General features: G+C 41.7%; 1 protein-coding gene across 1 annotated transcript in view; it reads left to right on the top strand.

Moving 5' to 3' along the window:
* Nucleotides 1-21,032, top strand: part of LOC121300935 (dynein assembly factor 5, axonemal-like) — a 76,300-nt gene that overhangs the window by 36,641 nt on the left and 18,627 nt on the right. Inside the window, exon 9 of the mRNA XM_041229936.1 lies at nucleotides 3,710-3,857. Coding sequence (XP_041085870.1) covers nucleotides 3,710-3,857 — 148 coding nt within the window. The remainder of the gene's footprint in view (nucleotides 1-3,709; nucleotides 3,858-21,032) is intronic.

Raw genomic sequence — 21,032 nt, 5'->3', positions numbered from 1 at the left:
TTTACAGAGAAAAACAGATTCATCTCAGTTTCATAATTGTTCAACCCCTTTGCTACTGCAGCCCTAAATCCGCTCAGGTGCAAATTATTTCTTTTGAAAGGTTACAAAATTAGTTAAATTTTTTCAGCCTGTGTGTACTCAAAGTGGTTTAACTTGTAGATAATTTCCCCCGGGTATATAAAGACTCTCAAGCTGCAACTCACATAGCGATCCAACAAAGCAACCATGGAGACCAAGGAGCTTTTGAAACAAGTCTGGGATAAAGTGGTAGAGGGGCACAGAGCAGGAGAAGGGTACAATAAAATTTCAAAGGCGCTGATTATCCCTCTCAGCACAGTGAAGTCCATCATTAAGAAGTGGAAGATGCATCATACCGCCCAGACACTACCCAGATCAGGTCGCCTTCCCAATCTGAGCAACCATGCAAGCATGAAACTGGTTTGGGATGTCACTCTGAAGCCAACAATGACTGTATCTGAGATGGGAGTCAGTGTTCATACATCATAAGAACATAAGAAAGTTTACAAACGAGAGGAAGCCATTCGGCCCATCTTGCTCGTTTGGTTGTTAGTAGCTTATTGATCAGCAGTAAGCCAGTCTCTACACAAAGCTGGCCTGTATGGATTGGTGGCAAGAAAGAAGCCATTACTCAAAAAGCTTCATCTTAAAGCACGTAGATGATACTGCAGACATGTGGGAAAAGATTTTGTGGTCAGACAAGACAAAAATTGAACTTTTCGGTCTAAATTCCAGGCGTTATGTCTGGCGCAAGGCCAACACTGCACATCACCCAGTTAAGACCATCCCAACTGTCAAGCATGGTGGTGGCAGCATCATGTTATGGGGATGCTTGTCAGGATAGAGGGGAGAATGGATGGTGCAAAGTATAGGTGAATCCTTGAGGAAAACCTGTTTGAGTCAGCCAAGTCTCTGAAACTGAGGAGGAAATTTACATTTTAGCAGGACAGTGACCCGAAGCACAAAGCCAAAGCCTCACTGGAGTGGTTGAACAAGAAGAGAATTAATGTTCTTGATCAATTATTTTCTGTTCTATATTTGTAATTAATTTAGAACTATTTGTAGATTTCGTTTTTCGCTTTGACATTATGGATTTTTTGTGTTGATCAGTGGCAAAAACTCCTAATTAAATCCATTTTGATTCCATGTTGTAACATAATAAAATGTGGAAAAGTCCAAGGGGGTGAATACTTTTGAGAGCCACTGTGAGAGATTATATATATATAATCTCTCTGAACATTAGATAAATCCTCAAACACTTCTCTGCCTCTATAGACAGCTCTTCTTCCTTCTTTCTTTTTAAATGTTTTTGAGTTAGCATGGGGTCCGCAGACAGGAAAATCACACAGTGACACTGCCAGTGATCATGTATGATTGAAAATTCCTGGGAGCGCGATTGTATTGAGCTCAGTCTAACTATGTCCCTCCCTCTGTTTGCACTTTATTAATCAATGATACGATATGTCTGTCTCGTGATTTAGTGCTGGGAGGTGCACAGTAAAAAGAATGCCAATAATAATACGTTGAGTAATCAATTGAACTGTGACAGAACGGGCCAGCTGATGCTGAGCAAGTTTATGAATGGGTTGTAGTTCAGATTTGCTGTTGCTGACGGACACCGGTGGCAATGACGGGCGGGAATATATGCAACTTTTGCGTATGTTGTTTGGCTTGGGCACTGAGACCATTGCCGCTGGTACCACTGGTTATTTTGTGCCCTGGGGTGGGACTTTACTGAAGTCATTACAATTTTAAAAGGAGTTGACAAACTAATCAATACTTTAAGCACAGCACAGAAACCAAGACCAGGGGACAGTTGGAAATGAAGTAATCTTGGAGGGTAGGAGACACTTCTTCACAGAGAATGGTGAGGGGATGGAATGGGTTACCTCGTCATCTTGCTGAAGGAGACTCTTCTTCACAGAGAGTGGAGGGGATGGAATGGGTTACCTAGTCATGTTGCTGAAGGAGACTCTTCTTCACAGAGTAGTGAGAGGATGGAATGGTTTACTTCGCCACCTTGCTGTAGGAGAGACTTCTTTGCAGAGAGTGGTGAAGGGATGGAATGGGTTACCTTGTCATCTTGTTGATGCATCACTGGGATCCTTTGAGGCCCGACAACACAGTTTTATGATCTATCAGCTACTAGGAACTGGACGAGCTTAGGTTTGTCGAAAGCCTCCTCTCGTTCTTAAGTGTTCTTTTGATCTTACACAGTAAGATCTAGTTGTTGCAAGTTCCCAGGATGTTTAGGTGACACAGTGGTTTAATGCACAACACTTTGAATCTGTTTTTCAACAGGAGTATATTCTGTTTTCCATTCAACAGTCAATATTATAGTCCCTACCTTTTGGCTAATCCGAGTACATGCTTGAATTGTTTTAGTCCGTCGTAATGCATTCCATGGCTTTTTGTTTGCCAGCTGGAATAAAGTTTCCGTGCAATATAACAAATTGCAGAGATTTTGTTTCCTGATGCCAGCCCATGTGAATCACTAGTATGTTGTTCTTAAAAGTGGTGTTGTTAGTACTGGAATGACAGCTCAAATTAAACAGGCTGGACGTATCATGTCACTCTACTTCCATTTACAGACAACACAGCAATGTTTTCTCAACAGTGTTGTGAAAGGGCTCATCTTTCTGCAGCATGCTGCTGGAACTCCGTGGCATAGACAGGGAAGGCACTTTCCCCATGATGAAGTTACCCATTTACACGAGTGAGAGAGAGTAGGGAATGAAGTCCGTCTAAGTTGGTGATAGAGGAAACCAACACATAATCATGCCTTTCCACACCTTGAACTGGGGCCTTTAGAGAAGTGGCGTTTTCAAAATATTAAAAGAAACTTAATAAATTCAATGACAAACGATTAGATTTGTGCACTGTTGACTGTTGAACGGTTACGGATGAGTGATTTAAAGGGGAGCACAAGGAATGAAAATGAATGGGATTGGGATTCTACAGTCAATCCTTCTGCTAATAATCACCCAAGGGCCTTCTAAAAGTTTGAAATGTCCAATGTATACAGCGGCGCCACAATTATTAGGAGATCAACTCTGGATGTAGAAGCCGTTGCTTTAAAGAAGGTATTAGCTAGCCACAACTGCTGTAAGACAGTAGCGTACGGGATATAACATCGGCAGCACTAAAGTTTTAGGTCACATTTTTTTTAGCTTATTTATGCATCCCACTGAACAAAGCTGTGATTTGCGCATCTGACCATTTAACATCACTACAGATATTTAAAGTACATGGAATAAGGTCTGTGAAAGATTATAGGTTTAGGGTCACCCCTTTTAGCCAGTAACATGTTTTGACCCAGGAGACACTTCTGAGGTGAAATGACAAAGGACGTAACAGTAACTGACTTCTTAGAAGGCATGGAAAGCAAACTGAGGACTTTGTGTAGTACCAGATGTATTTTTTAAACTGATTTTTTTTGTTTGTTTGTTTGTTTTGCTGCAACAGATAAAACTGCACATTTCACACCTATGTAGTTAGGAAGTGCAAAATGGTTAATATGTGTGGAGTTATTTTGTTAGCTACAATTACTTGAAATTGACAAACCTTTATCTTAAACAATTGCTGTGTTACTCATAAAATCATTAGTGCTTCGAAGAATAGCACGTGCTTATTTAACTGTGTGCAGATCTGACTGTAACGCTGTTTGATATAATTTCCCAATTTCTTTTAGGACCTATCATTGGAGAGGCCCTTCATATGTTAATTCCGATCCTGAAGACCTGCTTGCAGCCCAGCAGAGATCCTGAGATGAGGCTGCAGCTTTTCACAGTCCTGTCCAAGCTGCTGCTGAATGCCAGTGAGACAGTGAACTCGCAGGGGTAGGTACTGTGCAACAATAGAGTCTTGACTCACAGGTCATTATCTAAACCCCTTTGGGGAGCTGTTAGGGTTGAGAATATAATCTGAGAAATGAGGCAACACTCCATCCAGCTGGCTGTTACACAAATGTTCCATCTCTGCTGCGTTCAGAGAGGGGGGGGGGGGGGTCGAGATCTTTTGGATATCTCTGGGAAAATGTGTTAATAAATACATTCTGGTTATTGAAGATCTAATAGGAAACTATTAGTCAGAGCCAGGGGTGAAAAGTTTATTAACAAAGAAAAAAAACAATCCACCAGCTGGTAAGGCAATGATAAGTTTCCTGTTACTAACAGGGGAGTTTCCTTTATATGTTTCTAGTTCTAAGAGGCTGTAAATATGTAGAAGTGACAGAATGACTACTAATTTGACACGGGTAAATAGTTAAGGTAAAAAAAAAAAATGATTTGGTAATGTCAGGCACTCAATTTTAAACATACTGTTCCTTAACACTGCTGTTTGTGCACTGTATTTTAAAACAGCTTGGAATATTTTTTAAGTATTTATTTTTAAAAGGTCATTTATATTTTAATAGTTTGCAACTGCACTTTTGTCTGTCTGAAACCACGCGCTTCTCAATTCCTGTACATTCAGGGGACGTGTGATTTAGTTTCTGAGGTTGACTGTCATTTTTCTATTTGACTAACGCTACCCCTAATATGGACTATACTACAGCTGTCCCAAAATCTTTTCCAAGGCAGGGACTACTCCCCACTAAAGCCTGCATCAATGTTTCTTTTGTGCAAAATGTCATTACAGTTTGAAATGGCAGGATATTAAGAGGAATGTATGCTAATTATCCATAAAAGGACTTCATCATTTAAAAAGTGCATTTGAATTTCATTGGAATTAGATCATATGTGAGTTTCACATTTTTCCTTGCATCTTCATTGCAATTCAATAGCAAACCCTTTTATTTTATTATAAGTGATCAAATTGCTTTTTACATGCAGCCAAATACCACAGACTGCAAGGTCATAATGCAATTGAGGTGCAGCTTTTCAATAACTTTAAAATGATACGATGTATAAGATTGTGTGTGTGTGTGTACATACATACATACATACATACATACATACATACATACATACATACCCCTGACCAATTCTCTCATATTACTGAATTACAAACGATACATTGAAATTTCGTTCTGTTTGATATTTTATTTTAAAACACTGAAACTCAGAATCAATTATTGTAAGGTGACATTGGTTTTATGTTGGGAAATATTTTTAAGAAAAATAAAAAACTGAAATATCTTGCTTGCATAAGTATTCAACCCCCACACATTAATATTTGGTAGAGCCACCTATGCTGCAATAACAGATTTAAGTCTTTTGGGGTAACTATGTACCAGCTTTGCACACAGTGTCGGAGTGATTTTGGCCCATTCTTCCCGGCAGATTTGCTCCAGGTTGGTTGGACGACGCTTGTGGATCGCAATTTTCAAATAATCCCATTGAGAATCTGTGGCACTTGGATCAGGACTTTGACTGGGCCACTGTAGGACATTCACCTTTTTGTTCTTGAGCCATTCCAATGTTGCTTTGGCCTTGTGCTTGGGATCATTGTCCTGCTGAAAGGTGAATTTCCTCCCAAGCTTCAGTTTTTTAGCAGACTGAAGCAGATTCTCTTGCAGTATTTTCCTGTATTTTGCTCCATCCATTCTTCATTCAATTGTAACAAGATGCCCAGTCCCTGCTGATGAGAAGCATCCCCACAGCATGATGCTGCCACCACCATACTTCACTGTAGGGATGGTGTGTCTTGAGGCATGGGCAGTGTTAGGTTTGTGCCACACATAGCGCTTTGAGTTTTGGCCAAAAAGCTCTATCTTGGTCTCATCTGACCACAAAACCTTTTCCCACATCGCAGCTGGGTCACTCTCATGCTTTCTGGCAAACTCCAGAAGTGCTTTCAGATGGTTCTTTTTGAGTAACGGCTTCTTTCTTGCCACCCTCCCATACAGGCCAGTGTTATGCAGAGCTCATGATATGGTTGACTGGTGCACCATTACTCCACTCCCAGCCACTGAACTCTGTAGCTCCTTCAAAGTGATTGTTGGCCTCTCTGTGGCTTCTCTCACAAGTCTCCTTCTTGTTTGAGCGCTGAGTTTTGAGGGACGGCCTTTTCTTGGCAGTGCCTGGTTGGTGTGATGCAGCTTCCACTTCCTGATTATTGCTCCAACTGTGCTCACTGGGATATCCAAACACTTGGATATTATTTTGTACCCTTTCCCTAATCTATACGTTTGTATTACTTTATCTCTAACTTCTGTAGAATGCTCTTTGGTCTTCATTTTCCTTCAGATTCACACCATTACCAATGATCCTTCAACAGTGGGGTTTTTATCCAGAAAATGTGACAGCATCTTTAATGGTTCACAGGTGGAGGCCAATGGTAAGGTAATTGTGTCCTTGTTAGGGCAATTTTTTTCATCGGTGCAAACTGGGAGCTTCCACAGCACAGGGGTTGAATACTTATGCAAGCAAGATATTTCAGATTTTTTTTTTTTTTTTTTTTTTAAATATTTCCCAACATAAAACCAATGTCACCTTACAATAATTGATTCTGAGTTTCAATGTTTAAAAATAAAATATCAAACAGAACAAAATTTCAATGTACCATTTGTAATTCGGTAATATGAGAGAATAGGTCAAGGGTCTGAATACTTTTGCAAGCCACTGTGTGTGTGTGTGTGTGTGTGTGTGTGTGTGTGTGTGTGTGTGTGTGTGTGTGTGTATGTATATATATATGTATGTATATATATATATATATATATATATATATATATATATATATATATATATATATATATATAAGATATATATATATATATATATATAGTTGTATAAATCTCATGAAATATTACCAATCAATGTTTTTGAGCCTGGTTAAAGGAAGCTAATTCTTTGTTCTGTTTAGTGATGTTTATAATCTTACTGCAATTCCTTTGTTGGTTTAGGAGCAGATATTTCCCCTGAAATTCATTGCCGTTTTCCAGTTTCAATTATTTATTTATTTTCCTTAAAAGTAGTAGTTAAAAAAACGCTCCATAAAATGAATGTGGTGTTCTGGTTGTAAGACTGCATTGCTTCCAACTCGGATGTGGCTCTTTGTGTATTTCTTTTTATTTCCTCTTTCAGAAAAAAAAATGTTAGTGACCAAGTCCATGTGTGCCCTGTAAAGGATTAGAAGCTGACAAATGTTTCACTCTCCTCACAACTGGATAATGTGGTCTTAATTTGAAGGACCTTTTTTTGCTAATTTATTAACCACTCGGTAGACAGCCAGACTCCAATTGTCCTTCCTGTGTGGCTCTAAGCTCTTTGTTTCCTGTTTTGCATCATTGCTATTTAATAACAAAAGGCATTTGGTTTCCATTTTGTTTTCATTCCCTGTGAATATTACATGACTGCTAGAGCGAGAGTGTGTGAACAGACGGGAGGAGTCTGTAACCTTCCCCTATATAGTGGAAACCTTGGCCACTACAAAGGCTGCTGTTTAGGGTAGACCACCTTAGGGAATTGTGCCCTGTCAGTTTAAGTTGTGGATTGTGGTTTCATCACTAGTCTTTAGACTGTCCCACCTCCCTCCTTCAAACTAATTAGTCAGAGCCTATGTAACTTGGTTCCATTAGTCATTGTGGTTATTTCAGGGCATGTAGTTGTAAATGCTGATAACAGGTTTGCATGGTCCATTGATAATTGCCTACATATCTGGCACAAAGGTATTCCTTAATGTCTCTTTCCAGGATTATATGACTTAACTAAAATAAGTTGAATTCATTGGAAAAATAACTCTTACTAAGGGCTAATATGGGGCCAGATTTAAACATTTAATTTTGTTATGATTCAAAAACAAAATGCTGCATTTGAAAAAGGAACCAGTGTTGGTGTTTTAGCTGTTCATTGAACAGAAAGCAGATTTAAAAGTATAACAAATGAAAGATCACATCAATATCTTGTCTATAAAAACACATTTAAAAAAATGCCTTGGAAAAGAGTCAATTTTGGTCATAATGGAAAAGAGCAAAATAACTGGGTTAAAATATGTTCAAGAAACCTACCGTCATTTAATCTGAAAAATTTGAGGACTGATTTAAAAGAACACTGTCAGCTAGTTTCACAGCCCCTGATTAGCACTAGTGTTGGAGTGCCTTGCCTGCATTAGCATTAGTGTTGGACAGCCTTCATTAACACTGTCTGGGATTAGCACTAGTGTTGGACTGCCTTCATTAACACTGTCTGGGATTAGCACTAGTGTTGGACTGCCTTCGTTAACACTGTCTGGGATTAGCACTAGTGTTGGACTGCCTTCGTTAACACTGTCTGGGATTAGCACTAGTGTTGGACTGCCTTCATTAACTCTTTGCAGCGCACATCAGGTCAAATTTATTTTCACACTCACTGTTTATATTACACGCGCTGTTTTAAAATTATTTTTTTTCCAGAGTAAAACAAATTTAAAAGGCACTGCATGGCAAAACAACACCAGTACTGCATCTCCAGCCAAGCCCCACCCATTGTTCTCTGTATTTTTTACATACCTCTTTATAGACGTAGATACTGATAAATCCTCTCCTGATCACTCGTTTTATCACCAAACTCCTCAATAATGCAATCCAAGTCATGATTTTATTACTGTAACATCTCAAACAGCTCTGCAAATATCCGTGATATTCTTTGAGCACTGGGTGAGGAAGCAGCTATCTCCTTTGTTTGTGTCAGTGTCAGTCTGTGGTGCAGAGGCTATCTGTATAGCCCCTTTTTTTCGGCTTCATTCAGCTCCTATCTGGGATTAGCACTAGTGTTGGACTGCCTTCATTAACACTGTCTGAGATTAGCACTAGTGTTGGATACCTGGCATGTGAAGATGGTGTGTGTAGAATAAATATTAGTGTAGAATATGTGTCAATACATTAGATAGATCTGCACATTTGCGATTTTGATGGTTCTAATTTTGACATGTACACTGTTTTAAAAAAATAAATAAATAAAAATACTACAAACTGAAGTATCCATCACAGTTCCCTAAATTTGAAGAAATGCATTTGCAATGGTATCAGTTTGTGCAAGTTGGAAGACATAGTTTTGTGGAAAAAAACACATTCAGGGATTTCTATTAAATTTTATTATCATTTTAAAAAAGTATTTATTAATACATAATATTGTTACTGCAGTAAATTAATACACATTTCCATTCAGCCCATTTCTTGATCACATAGATGAGGCTTCATAGAGAGTGTTCAATATACAGTCAACCCACTTAATAGGTTTCAAAGAGCAGATGGACAGAATGTGGCAGGCAATCTCTGCGCAGCAGTCATTGTTGACTAGCCTGTTAGATACGCACACTACTCCATCTGCCCCCCCTCTGCTCCGGTTCCACTGATGGAACAGCTGGTTGAGGGCATAACTGTCTGGCAGCAGTATGACTGTGTCTCTTACGGCCTCAGATGAGCCTAATGAGGACATGGAGAAGGAACTGGAACTCGGGCTTCAGATTGAGGACACTGAGTCAGAAACTTTTTCAGTTCCCCTTCCTTTTTGTGGGGAGTTCACAGCCCTGTTAAAGCGTGCCACCGCAGCGCTACAGGTGCCTGGCCTGAGCAGAGCGAGCTCAGGATGTCAATATTCAATCGACCCTCTGCTCGGGCTATGCAGACTTTTGGTCCTCCTGTCCACCCGGACTTCCTGCATGAGGTCCAGTCCTTGTTGGGTCACCCTGCGATAGCACCGGCTGCGACGTATGACCGAACCTGGGTGGCATTACTAGCACCTTTGTGGCATACCAGGCTACACTGCTGCAGGCACTGTCGGTGAACCACAGGCCCTCCCAGTGCACGCTGGATGAGCTGCCCCTAGTGACAGATAAAGTCCTGCAGCTGTCCACATTTAATGGACAAACACTGGGCAGAGGCCTCACACTGTTGATCGCAGCTCGAAGGCAGGTGGCTCTCCCAGGTAAGGGTTCCAGACGGAGGCAAGGCTTCCCTCCTTGATGCTCTTGTCACTCCAGGCCATACTTTTGGGCCGCAATGGACGAGCTCTTGAATAGGTAGCAGGTCAGAGAGTCCACTAAGGAGCTGGCTCGACTGCTGCCAAAGAAAGCACCACAAGTCCACAGACCTGCACCAGACCTACTGCCCCAGCACAGTGAGGTGCCCTGTCCAACAGGGGACATCGGGGCCAGTATCGTCACCCTTTGCAGGATCAGAAGGTGCAGGCCAAACCTGCCCAACATTGTTAGAGCGTCCAGATTGCCGTAATGAAACCGGGTTAGTTTAACCCATCTTTGGTTGAAAAAAACACTTCGCTGGATGACTGTATCCCAGAAACCACTGTAATGTATGCACGTTCTTCTTTCTTTTTTCCTCCTCATAAATGTTGTTGTTTATTTTCATTGAACACGGGAGCAGAATGGAGGAGCTATGAGAAAGTGCCTCAGTAATCAAAAGGGGAATAATTTTTATGGGGGAAAAAATGCCCACACCATAATAAATAAATTAGATGGGCATCTGCACAAAGGAAAATAGGGCGGATAAGATGTTCTTTAATTTAATTAAAAGTTGATATAAAGACTTTTAACTTGCTAATAGCTCGGTTCTAAAACGCTGTGTGGCCAGTTTTATTATTTCTATAATTTATTATTACTGTACTGTATTTGTTTATTAATTAGTTTATTTTACTAATTACAGTATTCAGTACATTAGTTACATGTTTTTTGTTATTTTTTATAATTCATTTAGCTGAGCATCTTTATCCAAGGCAACATAGAATTACTGTATTAAATAATTAAAATACAGAATGTTACATACTGTATAGTAATGTACAGTACTACTTACATGTTACATTGTTTTATATTGTTTCTTCTGTAATACCGTTATACTATATACATTGTATATGTACATTAATCAATTAGTACTGTACTAGGTTTTGATTCTTGTGCTGATTTGGCAGGTATGTGCATGTATCTGGTTATTACATAGCTCGGTTTTAACATAGTGTTTTACAGTCCCAAGGCAGTACTTTTGTATCAGAGTTTCACTCTATATATAAGTCACACTTTTGTGGCCAAAATAAAAGTTCAGTTTTGGGGGGAGTGACTTGGATTCGAGGTTTTTAGTTAGGATACCAATTTACATTTGTGCATGTCAGTTATTCTGGTGCGCTTGAACAAGATCAACTGTACGCAGTACTAACCACTACAGGGCTCTACATTTTAGATTTTTTACTAATGGCCCCTTGGGCCACAGAGGTGGTGTTTTTACTGGCCCGGATGCAATTTTATTGGTGAGCCGGAAGTACATCCACCAGTGACTGGATTAGAACAAGAGTTTGGTGACATTTAAATATGGCAACTAGTACTAGAATTGTTCAAACATTGTCAGCCAGGGTGTCCTCGGCTCACCATGCACCCCTGTAGTCTGGCCGGGCTTGCCTGTAAGCTGCCCAGAGCTGCGTTGTCCTCCGACGCTGTAGCTCTGAGGTGGCTGCATGGTGGGCCTGCAGTGTAAAAAGAAGCTGACGTCACACTCTTCGGAGGACAGCATGAGTTTGTCTTCACGAGTCAGCGTGGGGATGGTAGCGGTGAGCTGAGCTTAAAAATAATTGGCTATTCTAAATTGGAAGAAAAATGATATAAACAATTGCCGACCACTAAATAAAAAAAATTCACATCAACTTAAAAGCTTTATAATTTGAATACTTAATTTAAAGGTTGAAAAGTTCCTAAATGAATGGGATTTGGTAGGACTTTTATTACTTTACGATTTACGGTATTCTTGTCAACTATGTGCCGTATTACTTCAGTTTGGTGCCGCGGTGTTTATTTTAAATTGATCAAAATGACTGCGGCACTTAAGAGGGTGTCCATTATATGAGGGTGACCTGTATTAATACTCAAATTTTCAAAAGCTTTTTATATTTTATTACATGATTTGAGATTTTAGAAGTATCGCAGTTGCTTATTTTCTATAATACAGTAGCCTACCTGTATGTGGCCGCATGTGTGGTTAACCTACTTTGACTACAGTACATTTATGGGTGACAGTTACCGAGAGCCTATTAGGTGGGAATTGGAAGGTCAGGGGAGTACTGTACCAGCGAATCAGGAGTGTGTATTGGTTGTTAAGGGGCGGGACAATGCTGGTGTTGCAATATAACTGCATTATAAACACAAACAGACTCGGTTCTCTAGTTATTTCAGCCACTTAACATACACATATTGGCATGCTTGTCAGAAAATTAAAATACTGTATTCATGATTTGAAAATGTATGTGTACAAGATACTTTTTTACAAGCATAGTCGCAACCGTGCTGTTAGCAGTGCTAAAAGGTTAACACATTTAAACTAATCGTAATAGTAAACGCTATTCAAACAATAATCATAATACAAAATAATCGTTCTCAGATCGTTGCCGCTTGTAGCCTCTGCCAGGTCAGCACCAATCTTACTGCTGATACGAACGAGTCCTGTAAAGATTGTGAATGGCATTTCTGACCTGAACACACTGTATCCCAAATAAAAACGTTGGACAATTTGATCCCGTTGTCCAGCTTCCATGTGGCTTATCTCGGTATCCATCGGTGCATTTTTTTTCTCGCTGCAGTCACAGCAGCAGGCAAACACCTGCTATCTAACTGTGAGACTGGATATAAGGGCAACTAAATGTTAAATTCCCAACAAAAAAGCTGCTGTTTTATCTGCAAGTCTGGGTAACTGATATTTGTTTCACTATCATCATGAAGCCAGATTAAGTCTTCCACTCCACTCCACTTTTTTTCATAATTTCTTTCTTTATCATTATTGATTTAAACACTTTACTTTTGGCTTATTGGTGCAGTTGGTTGCTTAATTGTAAAAAAAAAAAAAAAAAAACAAACAAAAAAAAAACCTGTAAAATTTTTTTTTAACGTTTTTGCAAAAAGCTCCATCCATTGCTCATAACGGTTGTCGTGAAGTCATGTTTCAGAGTCTAATTCTGACATGTTTGTTTATGCTGCACGCCGTCCTTTCAAGTATGCTCAAGTTAACGCGGTAATAGCCCATTGCCCCATTATTTTACCCAAACATTTAAAACCCAAAAAAAGTCTAAAAATCGTGTGAATTTTTAAAAGATTTTTAGCATTTTGTCCATTTTACTGCGTTGATAAAACAGAAACCATGTGGACTATACTATTTTATACACATTATGGCCTGTCAAAAAATGACACCGGCCCAGTTGGGATGTAGTGCTTCATAACTACGCCAAATTGCGCTCTGTACCGGCCCCCAATTACAGCTAATGTCGACGTGCACTACCATTAATGAGAACCGCTATATAAAATTTTACTGACGTGTTGGAACTTCATGAACATATGTTTTATGCAGCTTTTAAAAAAAAAAGTAATTTTGTTTGCTGAAGAAAAGTGAAACTGCGGCATCTATGTGTCAGAAGATGGTGATGCAATCGAAAGGCTATGTAATACAATAATATTACCAGTAGAGTACTTGTTGAAATGATCAATGCGGGTCCGGCTTCAAAATGAACAATCATGTATTTATATGTCTTTCTTTCTCTGTCTGGAGAAGCACAGGAAACAGGAACACTAAGGTACGTTCTGCTTAATGGCTGATTCCCTTTCAATTCGAATGACAACCTTTACCGAATGGGAAGAGTCTCTCTGACCTTCATTCTCTGAGTAAATATACAAAAGCTGCCCTGTCAGGGCCCTGCAGTGAGGGGGAAGTCCCTCCCACCTCCTGTTGAAGAGGGACGTCCTCACAGTAGCACATCACCATTTTTTCTCTCATCTGTCTGAGACAGGTCGTAGATAGCTTTTGCTTTCACATACCGAATTTGGCTCATTTGTTGGATTTATCCACAAATTAAGAAATAATTCATGGTAAACTCGTGCTTCAAGCGTGTCTAAAAAGAGTGCCTTTGCTTTATTCTTGTGTCAGTTTCTGACTAGAGCTGGTTTCAACCCCTCTGAAGAGATTAGCAAGTGGCCATTACTCTTTTCACTTCACAAGGCCTTGTGTAGTTGATACACCGTGAGGAGAGCTGTTGTGGTGCTGTAAAGAGACTCCTTGGGCTCGCGGCATCGTCCTCTACATCGATTTAATCGGTCACAGCGACCAACGGGGGGGAAAATAAAAAACAGCTCAGGCCTGGCGCCCCTTTCAATTTCTGGCTTCCTAGCGCGCTGCGCTTGACCTCGGCGACTACACCGATTTGAAACGGCTGCATACCTCAGCATCGACCGTGGTCTTTCCCAGCCCTATCCCCAGCAGAGTCTCTCCTCAAGCCATGGGAGAATGAGATCTGTGGTCCAAGAGCCTCCGCAGAGGTCATCCAGGACCCCCCCTGCTACAGTGACCAGGGAACTCCCGCACAACTGGGTCACCCTCCCCTTCCCCACCACCGGTACAGAGGCGCAGACACCTCTCCGGGGAGGTGAGATGGTCACCGCTGAGGCAGTGCCACTCGAGGGGACGCTCACCAGGGGACAGACGGTCGCCGCGCAGGCACTGCTCCCCTTCCCCACGCAGGCACAGACGTTCACCATCACAGTTGCCTCAAAGGTGCCCAAGCTCGGCCGAGCAGCGCTTCGCGGAGCTGGCGGAGACTGTAAAGGCCCAGCAGACCAAGCTGGAGACCTGTGGGAGTGTGGTGGGTAGAGTCTGCTGGAGGAACGGAAATTATGACACTAAAGCCATAGATAATCACCGCCCAACCCTGCGGTTTTAGTTTTTATTAATACAACAGCTGCAACAGCCGTGAGAATTTAAAAAATAAATAAATAAATAAACTACTGACAATACCATCAATGGTAAGGTCACGTGGCGAAAACAAACAAAAAGGTAAAAAAGAAAGTCCCAACACTGAAGGTAAACAAAGGGAAAAAAACACACGAAGGAGATGCTCCTCCAAGCTCTACGGCCCTGCTCGGTTTCCTTTCTTACAGTCGGCTGGTGTGTTCAGTGTCCTGGGCAGTCGGTTGTCTTGAATCAGTTTTCTCCAGTAATCCACAAACAAGGGAAAAGGGGAAAGGCAGCCGTCTCAAGGTTCTGGAAAAATAGGAAATAATTAAAGTGCACTCACTCACAACAGCACGTCGCCACACTGGCACTACCCAAGGACAGAGCGAGAGCAGGGGAGAAGGCGCTGCTTAAATAGGGCTAAGCCCCACCTGATTGCCTGGCCATGCTGAGTCATGCTGCTCAACATGGCTGCTGCCTGTCCAGCACTGTTACTGCTGGTGGCTTTCCAGCATCGCCAGTGGTCGGGAGGGTGCACTACAGCTGGGAACCATCACACTCCTGTCACAAGACCCTACTGAAGTCTCAGGGCAGGCTGCCCCCTACCAATGGGCAGCCCTAGCCCCCACAGTCTCGTTCGCCATCCCCTCTGCCTAGACCATCTAGCCCAGATGAGCTGTCCTTCATGGCGTCCAGGTTGGACGTATCGGTCCCAGCCACCTCCATCAGGCAGGCCACATTGCCACACGTGTCACAGAGGGAACCACTTCCTCCAGCAGAGGGCACACACAGTACGCCCTCCCCTTATGCCAGGATTTCCTGGATTTGGAGCGCTCCTCCTGGGGCAACACATCGTCTGCACCCTCAGCCTCCAGAACAGCAGAGTCTCTAAGAAGCGGGCCTAGGCGCATTCCCCACCATCGGGAACACGGTCACAGTGTTGGTGCAAGGTTCCACCTTCACCAAAGGGGATAAGGACCCAACCTGCCTGTCAAAGTCTTGCAGGACAACAGACGCAATGCCGAAAACGGCATACGTGTCGGCAGCGCTGTCCGTGCGATAAGCAAACGACATGGCCATACTGGTACTTTACCAGAACCAGTTGGCGGAGAGGCTGCAGGACAGAGCCACAGAGGCAGACACAGGGGAGCTCCAGGCGGTGGCTAAGGCGATGACTGACCTAATAGGGGAGTTAGGTCAGGCATCAGGGAGGTCACTGACGGCGATGGTGGCCGCTCGCCAGCATTTGTGGCTGATGCAAGCTAAGGTCGTAGAGACCGAGAAGGTGCCGCTGCTGGATGCCCCCATTACACCGGGGCAGACTTTCGGGGCGACGATGTGAGTGTTGAGAGGTCCCACAAGGCCACGGAGGCCGCCTCAAAGTTCTCGTTCCTTCCAGCTTAATCAGCTCCCAAGATGGCATGCACAGCCTGCTGGGGTAAAAGGATCTGAACACCGCCCTCTACCCCATACTAGGCAAGCAGGCAGAGGCAGGGCCAGCGACAGGGGACCACTGCAGGCCATTGGTAACCGGTTCTCCGACTGGAAAGACCTGCCCCCTCCCAAGCCTAAGGCGGCTGCCCCTAAACCCCCCCACAACCGGACTGACCATCGGCAATGATCCATGGCAAGGCTGCACCCAGGACTCCTGGGTGCTATTGACTATGAGACACGGATACACTCTACAATTCCGCATAGGTCTGCCACCCTTCAAGGGTGTGCTCCTCACCACCGTCGAATCAGCGAGGGCGATACTCCTTCAACAGGAGATCGCCAATCTTCGAAGGAAGAACGCTGTACTCTTGGTAAGTCCAAGCTATGCTCTCAGCGGCTTTTACTCCAGGTACTTCCTGGTGCCCAAAAGGGATGGCAGTTTCAGACCAATTATGGACCTCAGGGTTCTGAACTTGTTCCTCAAACAGAGGAAGTTCAACATGTTGACAGCACACTGTATCCTCCATTCCGTCCACCCGGGCGGCTGGTTAACATCGATCGACCTGCAAGGCGCCTACTTTCACGTCCCGATCTGTCCCGCGCACAGAAAATATCTGCGCTTTGTCTTTCAAGGCAACGCGTACAAATTCTGCATGCTGCCATTTGGCGTCTCGCTGGTGCCTCGCACATTTTCAATGTGCATTGATGCAGCACTGGCTCCACTCAGGCTGCACGGTTGGTTTGCGCACAGTCAAAAGCATGTGCAGAGGCGCACACAAAACAGGTCATAGATCATGTGGCGAAGTTAGGGCTCTCAGTACACCAACAGAAGAGTAACTTCGTATCATTTCAGTCAGACCACCGTCTCGTTTGCCAGACCATGATACTGCCTCCTCCATGCTTGACAGAACCACACATGCAGAACTCATGTGCTCACCCTGTCTGCGTCTTACATATACTCGGCGGTTGGACCCAAATATTTCAAATTTTGACTCTTCGGCCCATAAGGCTGACTTCCACTCCTCAAACGTCCAGTTTCTGTGTTTTTTTGCCCAGGCAAGCCTTCCTCTTATTCTGCACTCTTAACAATGGTTTCTTTGCAGCAACTGTTCCAGTTAGGTCAGCTTCACGCAATCTTCTCTGAACAGTTCATGTTGAAACATCTGTACTTCTAGTAACATTTAGCTGAGCTTGTATTTCAGGGGCAGTTAATCGCCGGTTTCGCAGACTCGAATGAACTTGTTCTCTGATTCTGAGGTCACCCTTGGCCTGTCTGACCTTGTTCGGTCCTCATGAATGCCAGTTTCTTCAAATCATTTGATGGTCTTGGCCACAGCAGTTATAGACACTTGCAAAGGTCTTGCGATTTGTCTTAAAGATTGACCATTTCTTAAAGTAATTAGTCTTTTTTCTTTCCTTAACTGAGCATATTTTGCATTTACCATACCACATTCTGCTCCCTTACATTCAGTAATGACAAACTTGTGCCTATGCTACCTATATTTATAGTAATCATGGACCATCACCTGTTAACAATAATTGGTGACAAAAGGTTCATTAGGTAACAGGCTAGTTAACTCAGAGAACATCTAACAAAGACACTTTTATACTTAGGCCATTGTTCTAACACCGTGTTATACACATTTCCGACTTTTAACTGACTTAGGCTTCAGACTGAAATCCCCTTGCTTTGGGCGACTATTTCATTGAAATTGATAAGGTTTACATTTTCATTTAAAAATTACATTTTTGAATGCAATTCACTTATGATTATCAGCTTATATAAGTACACGTATCATATAATGAAATATAGACCAGTTTATGCAGTTAAAAGCATAGATAATCATGAAAAACCTGGTTTCAAGCAGGTGTACTCAAACTTTTGACTGGTACTATATATATATGTGTGTGTATATATATATATATGTGTGTATATATATATATATATATATATATATATATATATATATATATATTATATACACACACACACACACACACACATATATATATATGTATATATGTATATGTATGTGTGTATATATATATATATATATTATATATATATATATATATATATATATATATATATATATATATATATATATATATATATATATACGCACACACACACACACACACACAGTGGCTTGCAAAAGTATTCAGACCCCTGACCAATTCTCTCATATTACTGAATTACAAATGGTACATTGAAATTTTGTTCTGTTCGATATTTTATTTTTAAACACTTAAACTCAAAATCAATTATTGTAAGGTGACATTGGGTTTTATGTTGGGAAATATTTTTAAGAAAAATAAAAAACTGAAATATCTTGCTTGCATAAGTATTCAACCCCCACACATTAATATTTGGTAGAGCCACCTTTCGCTGCAATAACAGCTTTAAGTCTTTTGGGGTAAGTATGTACCAGCTTTGCACACAGTGTCAGAGTGATTTTGGCCCATTCTTCTTGGCAGATTTGCTCCAGGTTGTTCAGGTTGGTTGGACAACGCTGTGGACTGCAATTTTCAAATAGTGCCACAGATTCTCAATGGGATTTAGATCAGGACTTTGACTGGGCCACTGTAGGACATTCACCTTTTTGTTCTTGAGCAACTCCAATGTTGCTTTGGCCTTGTGCTTGGGATCATTGTCCTGCTGAAAGGTGAATTTCCTCCCAAGCTTCAGTTTCTTAGCAGACTGAAGCAGATTCTCTTGCAGTATTTTCCTGTATTTTGCTCCATCCATTCTTCATTCAATTGTAACAAGATGCCCAGTCCCTGCTGATGAGAAGCATCCCCACAGCATGATGCTGCCACCACCATACTTCACTGTAGGGATGGTGTGTCTTGAGGCATGGGCAGTGTTAGGTTTGTGCCACACATAGCGCTTTGAGTTTTGGCCAAAAAGCTCTATCTTGGTCTCATCTGACCACAAAACCTTTTCCCACATTGCAGCTGGGTCACTCTCATGCTTTCTGGCAAACTCCAGACGTGCTTTCAGATGGTACTTTTTGAGTAACGGCTTCTTTCTTGCCACCCTCCCATACAGGTCAGTGTTATGCAGAGCTCTTGATATGGTTGACTGGTGCACCATTACTCCACTCCCAGCCACTGAACTCTGTAGCTCCTTCAAAGTGATTGTTGGCCTCTCTGTGGCTTCTCTCACAAGTCTCCTTCTTGTTTGAGTGCTGAGTTTTGAGGGACGGCCTTTTCTTGGCAGTGCCTGGTTGGTGTGATGCAGCTTCCACTTCCTGATTATTGCTCCAACTGTGCTCACTGGGATATCCAAACACTTGGATATTATTTTTCACCCTTTCCCTAATCTTTGCATTTGTATTACATTATCTCTAACTTCTGTAGAATGCTCTTTGGTCTTCATTTTCCTTCAGATTCACAGCCTTACCAATGATCCTTCAACAGTGGGGTTTTTATCTAGAAAATGTGACAGCATCTTTAATGGTTCACAGGTGGAGGCCAACGGTCCTCGTTTGGGCAATTTCTTTCATCGGTGCAAACTGGGAGCTTCCACAGCACAGGGGTTGAATACATATGCAAGCAAGATATTTCAGTTTTTTATTTTTCGTAAAAATATTTCCCAACATAAAACCAATGTCACCTTACAATAATTGATTTTGAGTTTCAGTGTTTAAAAATAAAATATCGAACAGAACGAAATTTCAATGTACCATTTGTAATTCGGTATTATGAGAGAATTAGTCAAGGGTCTGAATACTTTTGCAAGCCACTGTATGTATGATATTAGATTTATTATAGAGATTTATTATATAGATTTTTTTTTCCACTTAACTCCACACTGTCAAGAGGAAAATGTTTTTATTGAGAAAAAAATTGTTTTAATTATATTATATTAAAAATACAAAACTGAAAGATCAGAATTGGATAAGTCTCCACCTCCCTGAGTTAATACTTGGTGGGATCACCTTTGGCAGGAATTACAGCTGTGAGTCTGGATAGGTCTCTACCAACTTTGCACACCTAGATTTGACAATATTTGACCATTCTTCTTAACAAAACTGTTCAATCTCTGTCAAGTTCCTTGGGGAGCGTTGATGGACAGCAATCTTCAAGTCATGCCACAAATTTTCGATTGGATTTAGGTTGGGACAGTCAAGGACATTTACCTTTATTCCTTAGCCACTCCAGTGTAGCTTTGGCTGTGTGCTTTGGGTCGTTGTCATGCTGAAAGGGGAACTTCCGTCCCAGTTTCAGCCTTCTTGCAGAGGGCAGCAGATTTTCCTCAATACTTCTCTGTACTTTGCTCCATTCATTTTCCCTTCTAGCCTGACAAGTGCTCCAGTCCCTGCCGATGAGAAACATCCCCATAACATGAGGCTGCCACCACCGTGCTCCACAGTAGGGATGGTGATGGATTAGTCGACCTCTTTGACTATTTTCATCTCACCTATTCGACCATAGTTGTACCTTACTGCATACCATAATTAAACCTCTGTACCACTCTTTACTGGCCCATTCCTGTGTTATTCAACCCTAATACTGACCCATTCATGTGTGTTATCTAGCCCCCAATTTTCACAAACATTGAGCCCCCAGTCCTCAGGTCAAATAATCAAGTTTATCTGTTCATTAATATGAATCCAGTTTCTACAAATGCTATAATTGTCCAAGATGACGTAAGGTGTTTCCTTGAATGTCTTTTCCTCTTGTCTCTCTTTTTGTCAACATTCTGATCACTCCCCATATACACTGAAGGACTGGAAGGTCTATAGGTGATACAGCTAGTGGGATACTACGAGAGCAAAACAACTTGTACTTGAAATGCTTCCAGGCAGTGTGTTGCACTGCAGAGTCTGTGTGCTTGCTACTCTGCTTCTTTCTAACATCTTAGTCACTGTCTTCATGGCACAACAAGTGTTTTTAGGTAGATTTGCTGAAATGATTTTCTTAAATGACTTTGATAAACTGGAAT

The sequence above is a fragment of the Polyodon spathula genome, chromosome 26, assembly GCF_017654505.1.
Source record: "Polyodon spathula isolate WHYD16114869_AA chromosome 26, ASM1765450v1, whole genome shotgun sequence".
Classification (NCBI taxonomy): domain Eukaryota; kingdom Metazoa; phylum Chordata; class Actinopteri; order Acipenseriformes; family Polyodontidae; genus Polyodon; species Polyodon spathula.
Note: the sequence above shows the minus strand (reverse complement) of the source record. Positions and strands in the feature narration are given on the sequence as shown.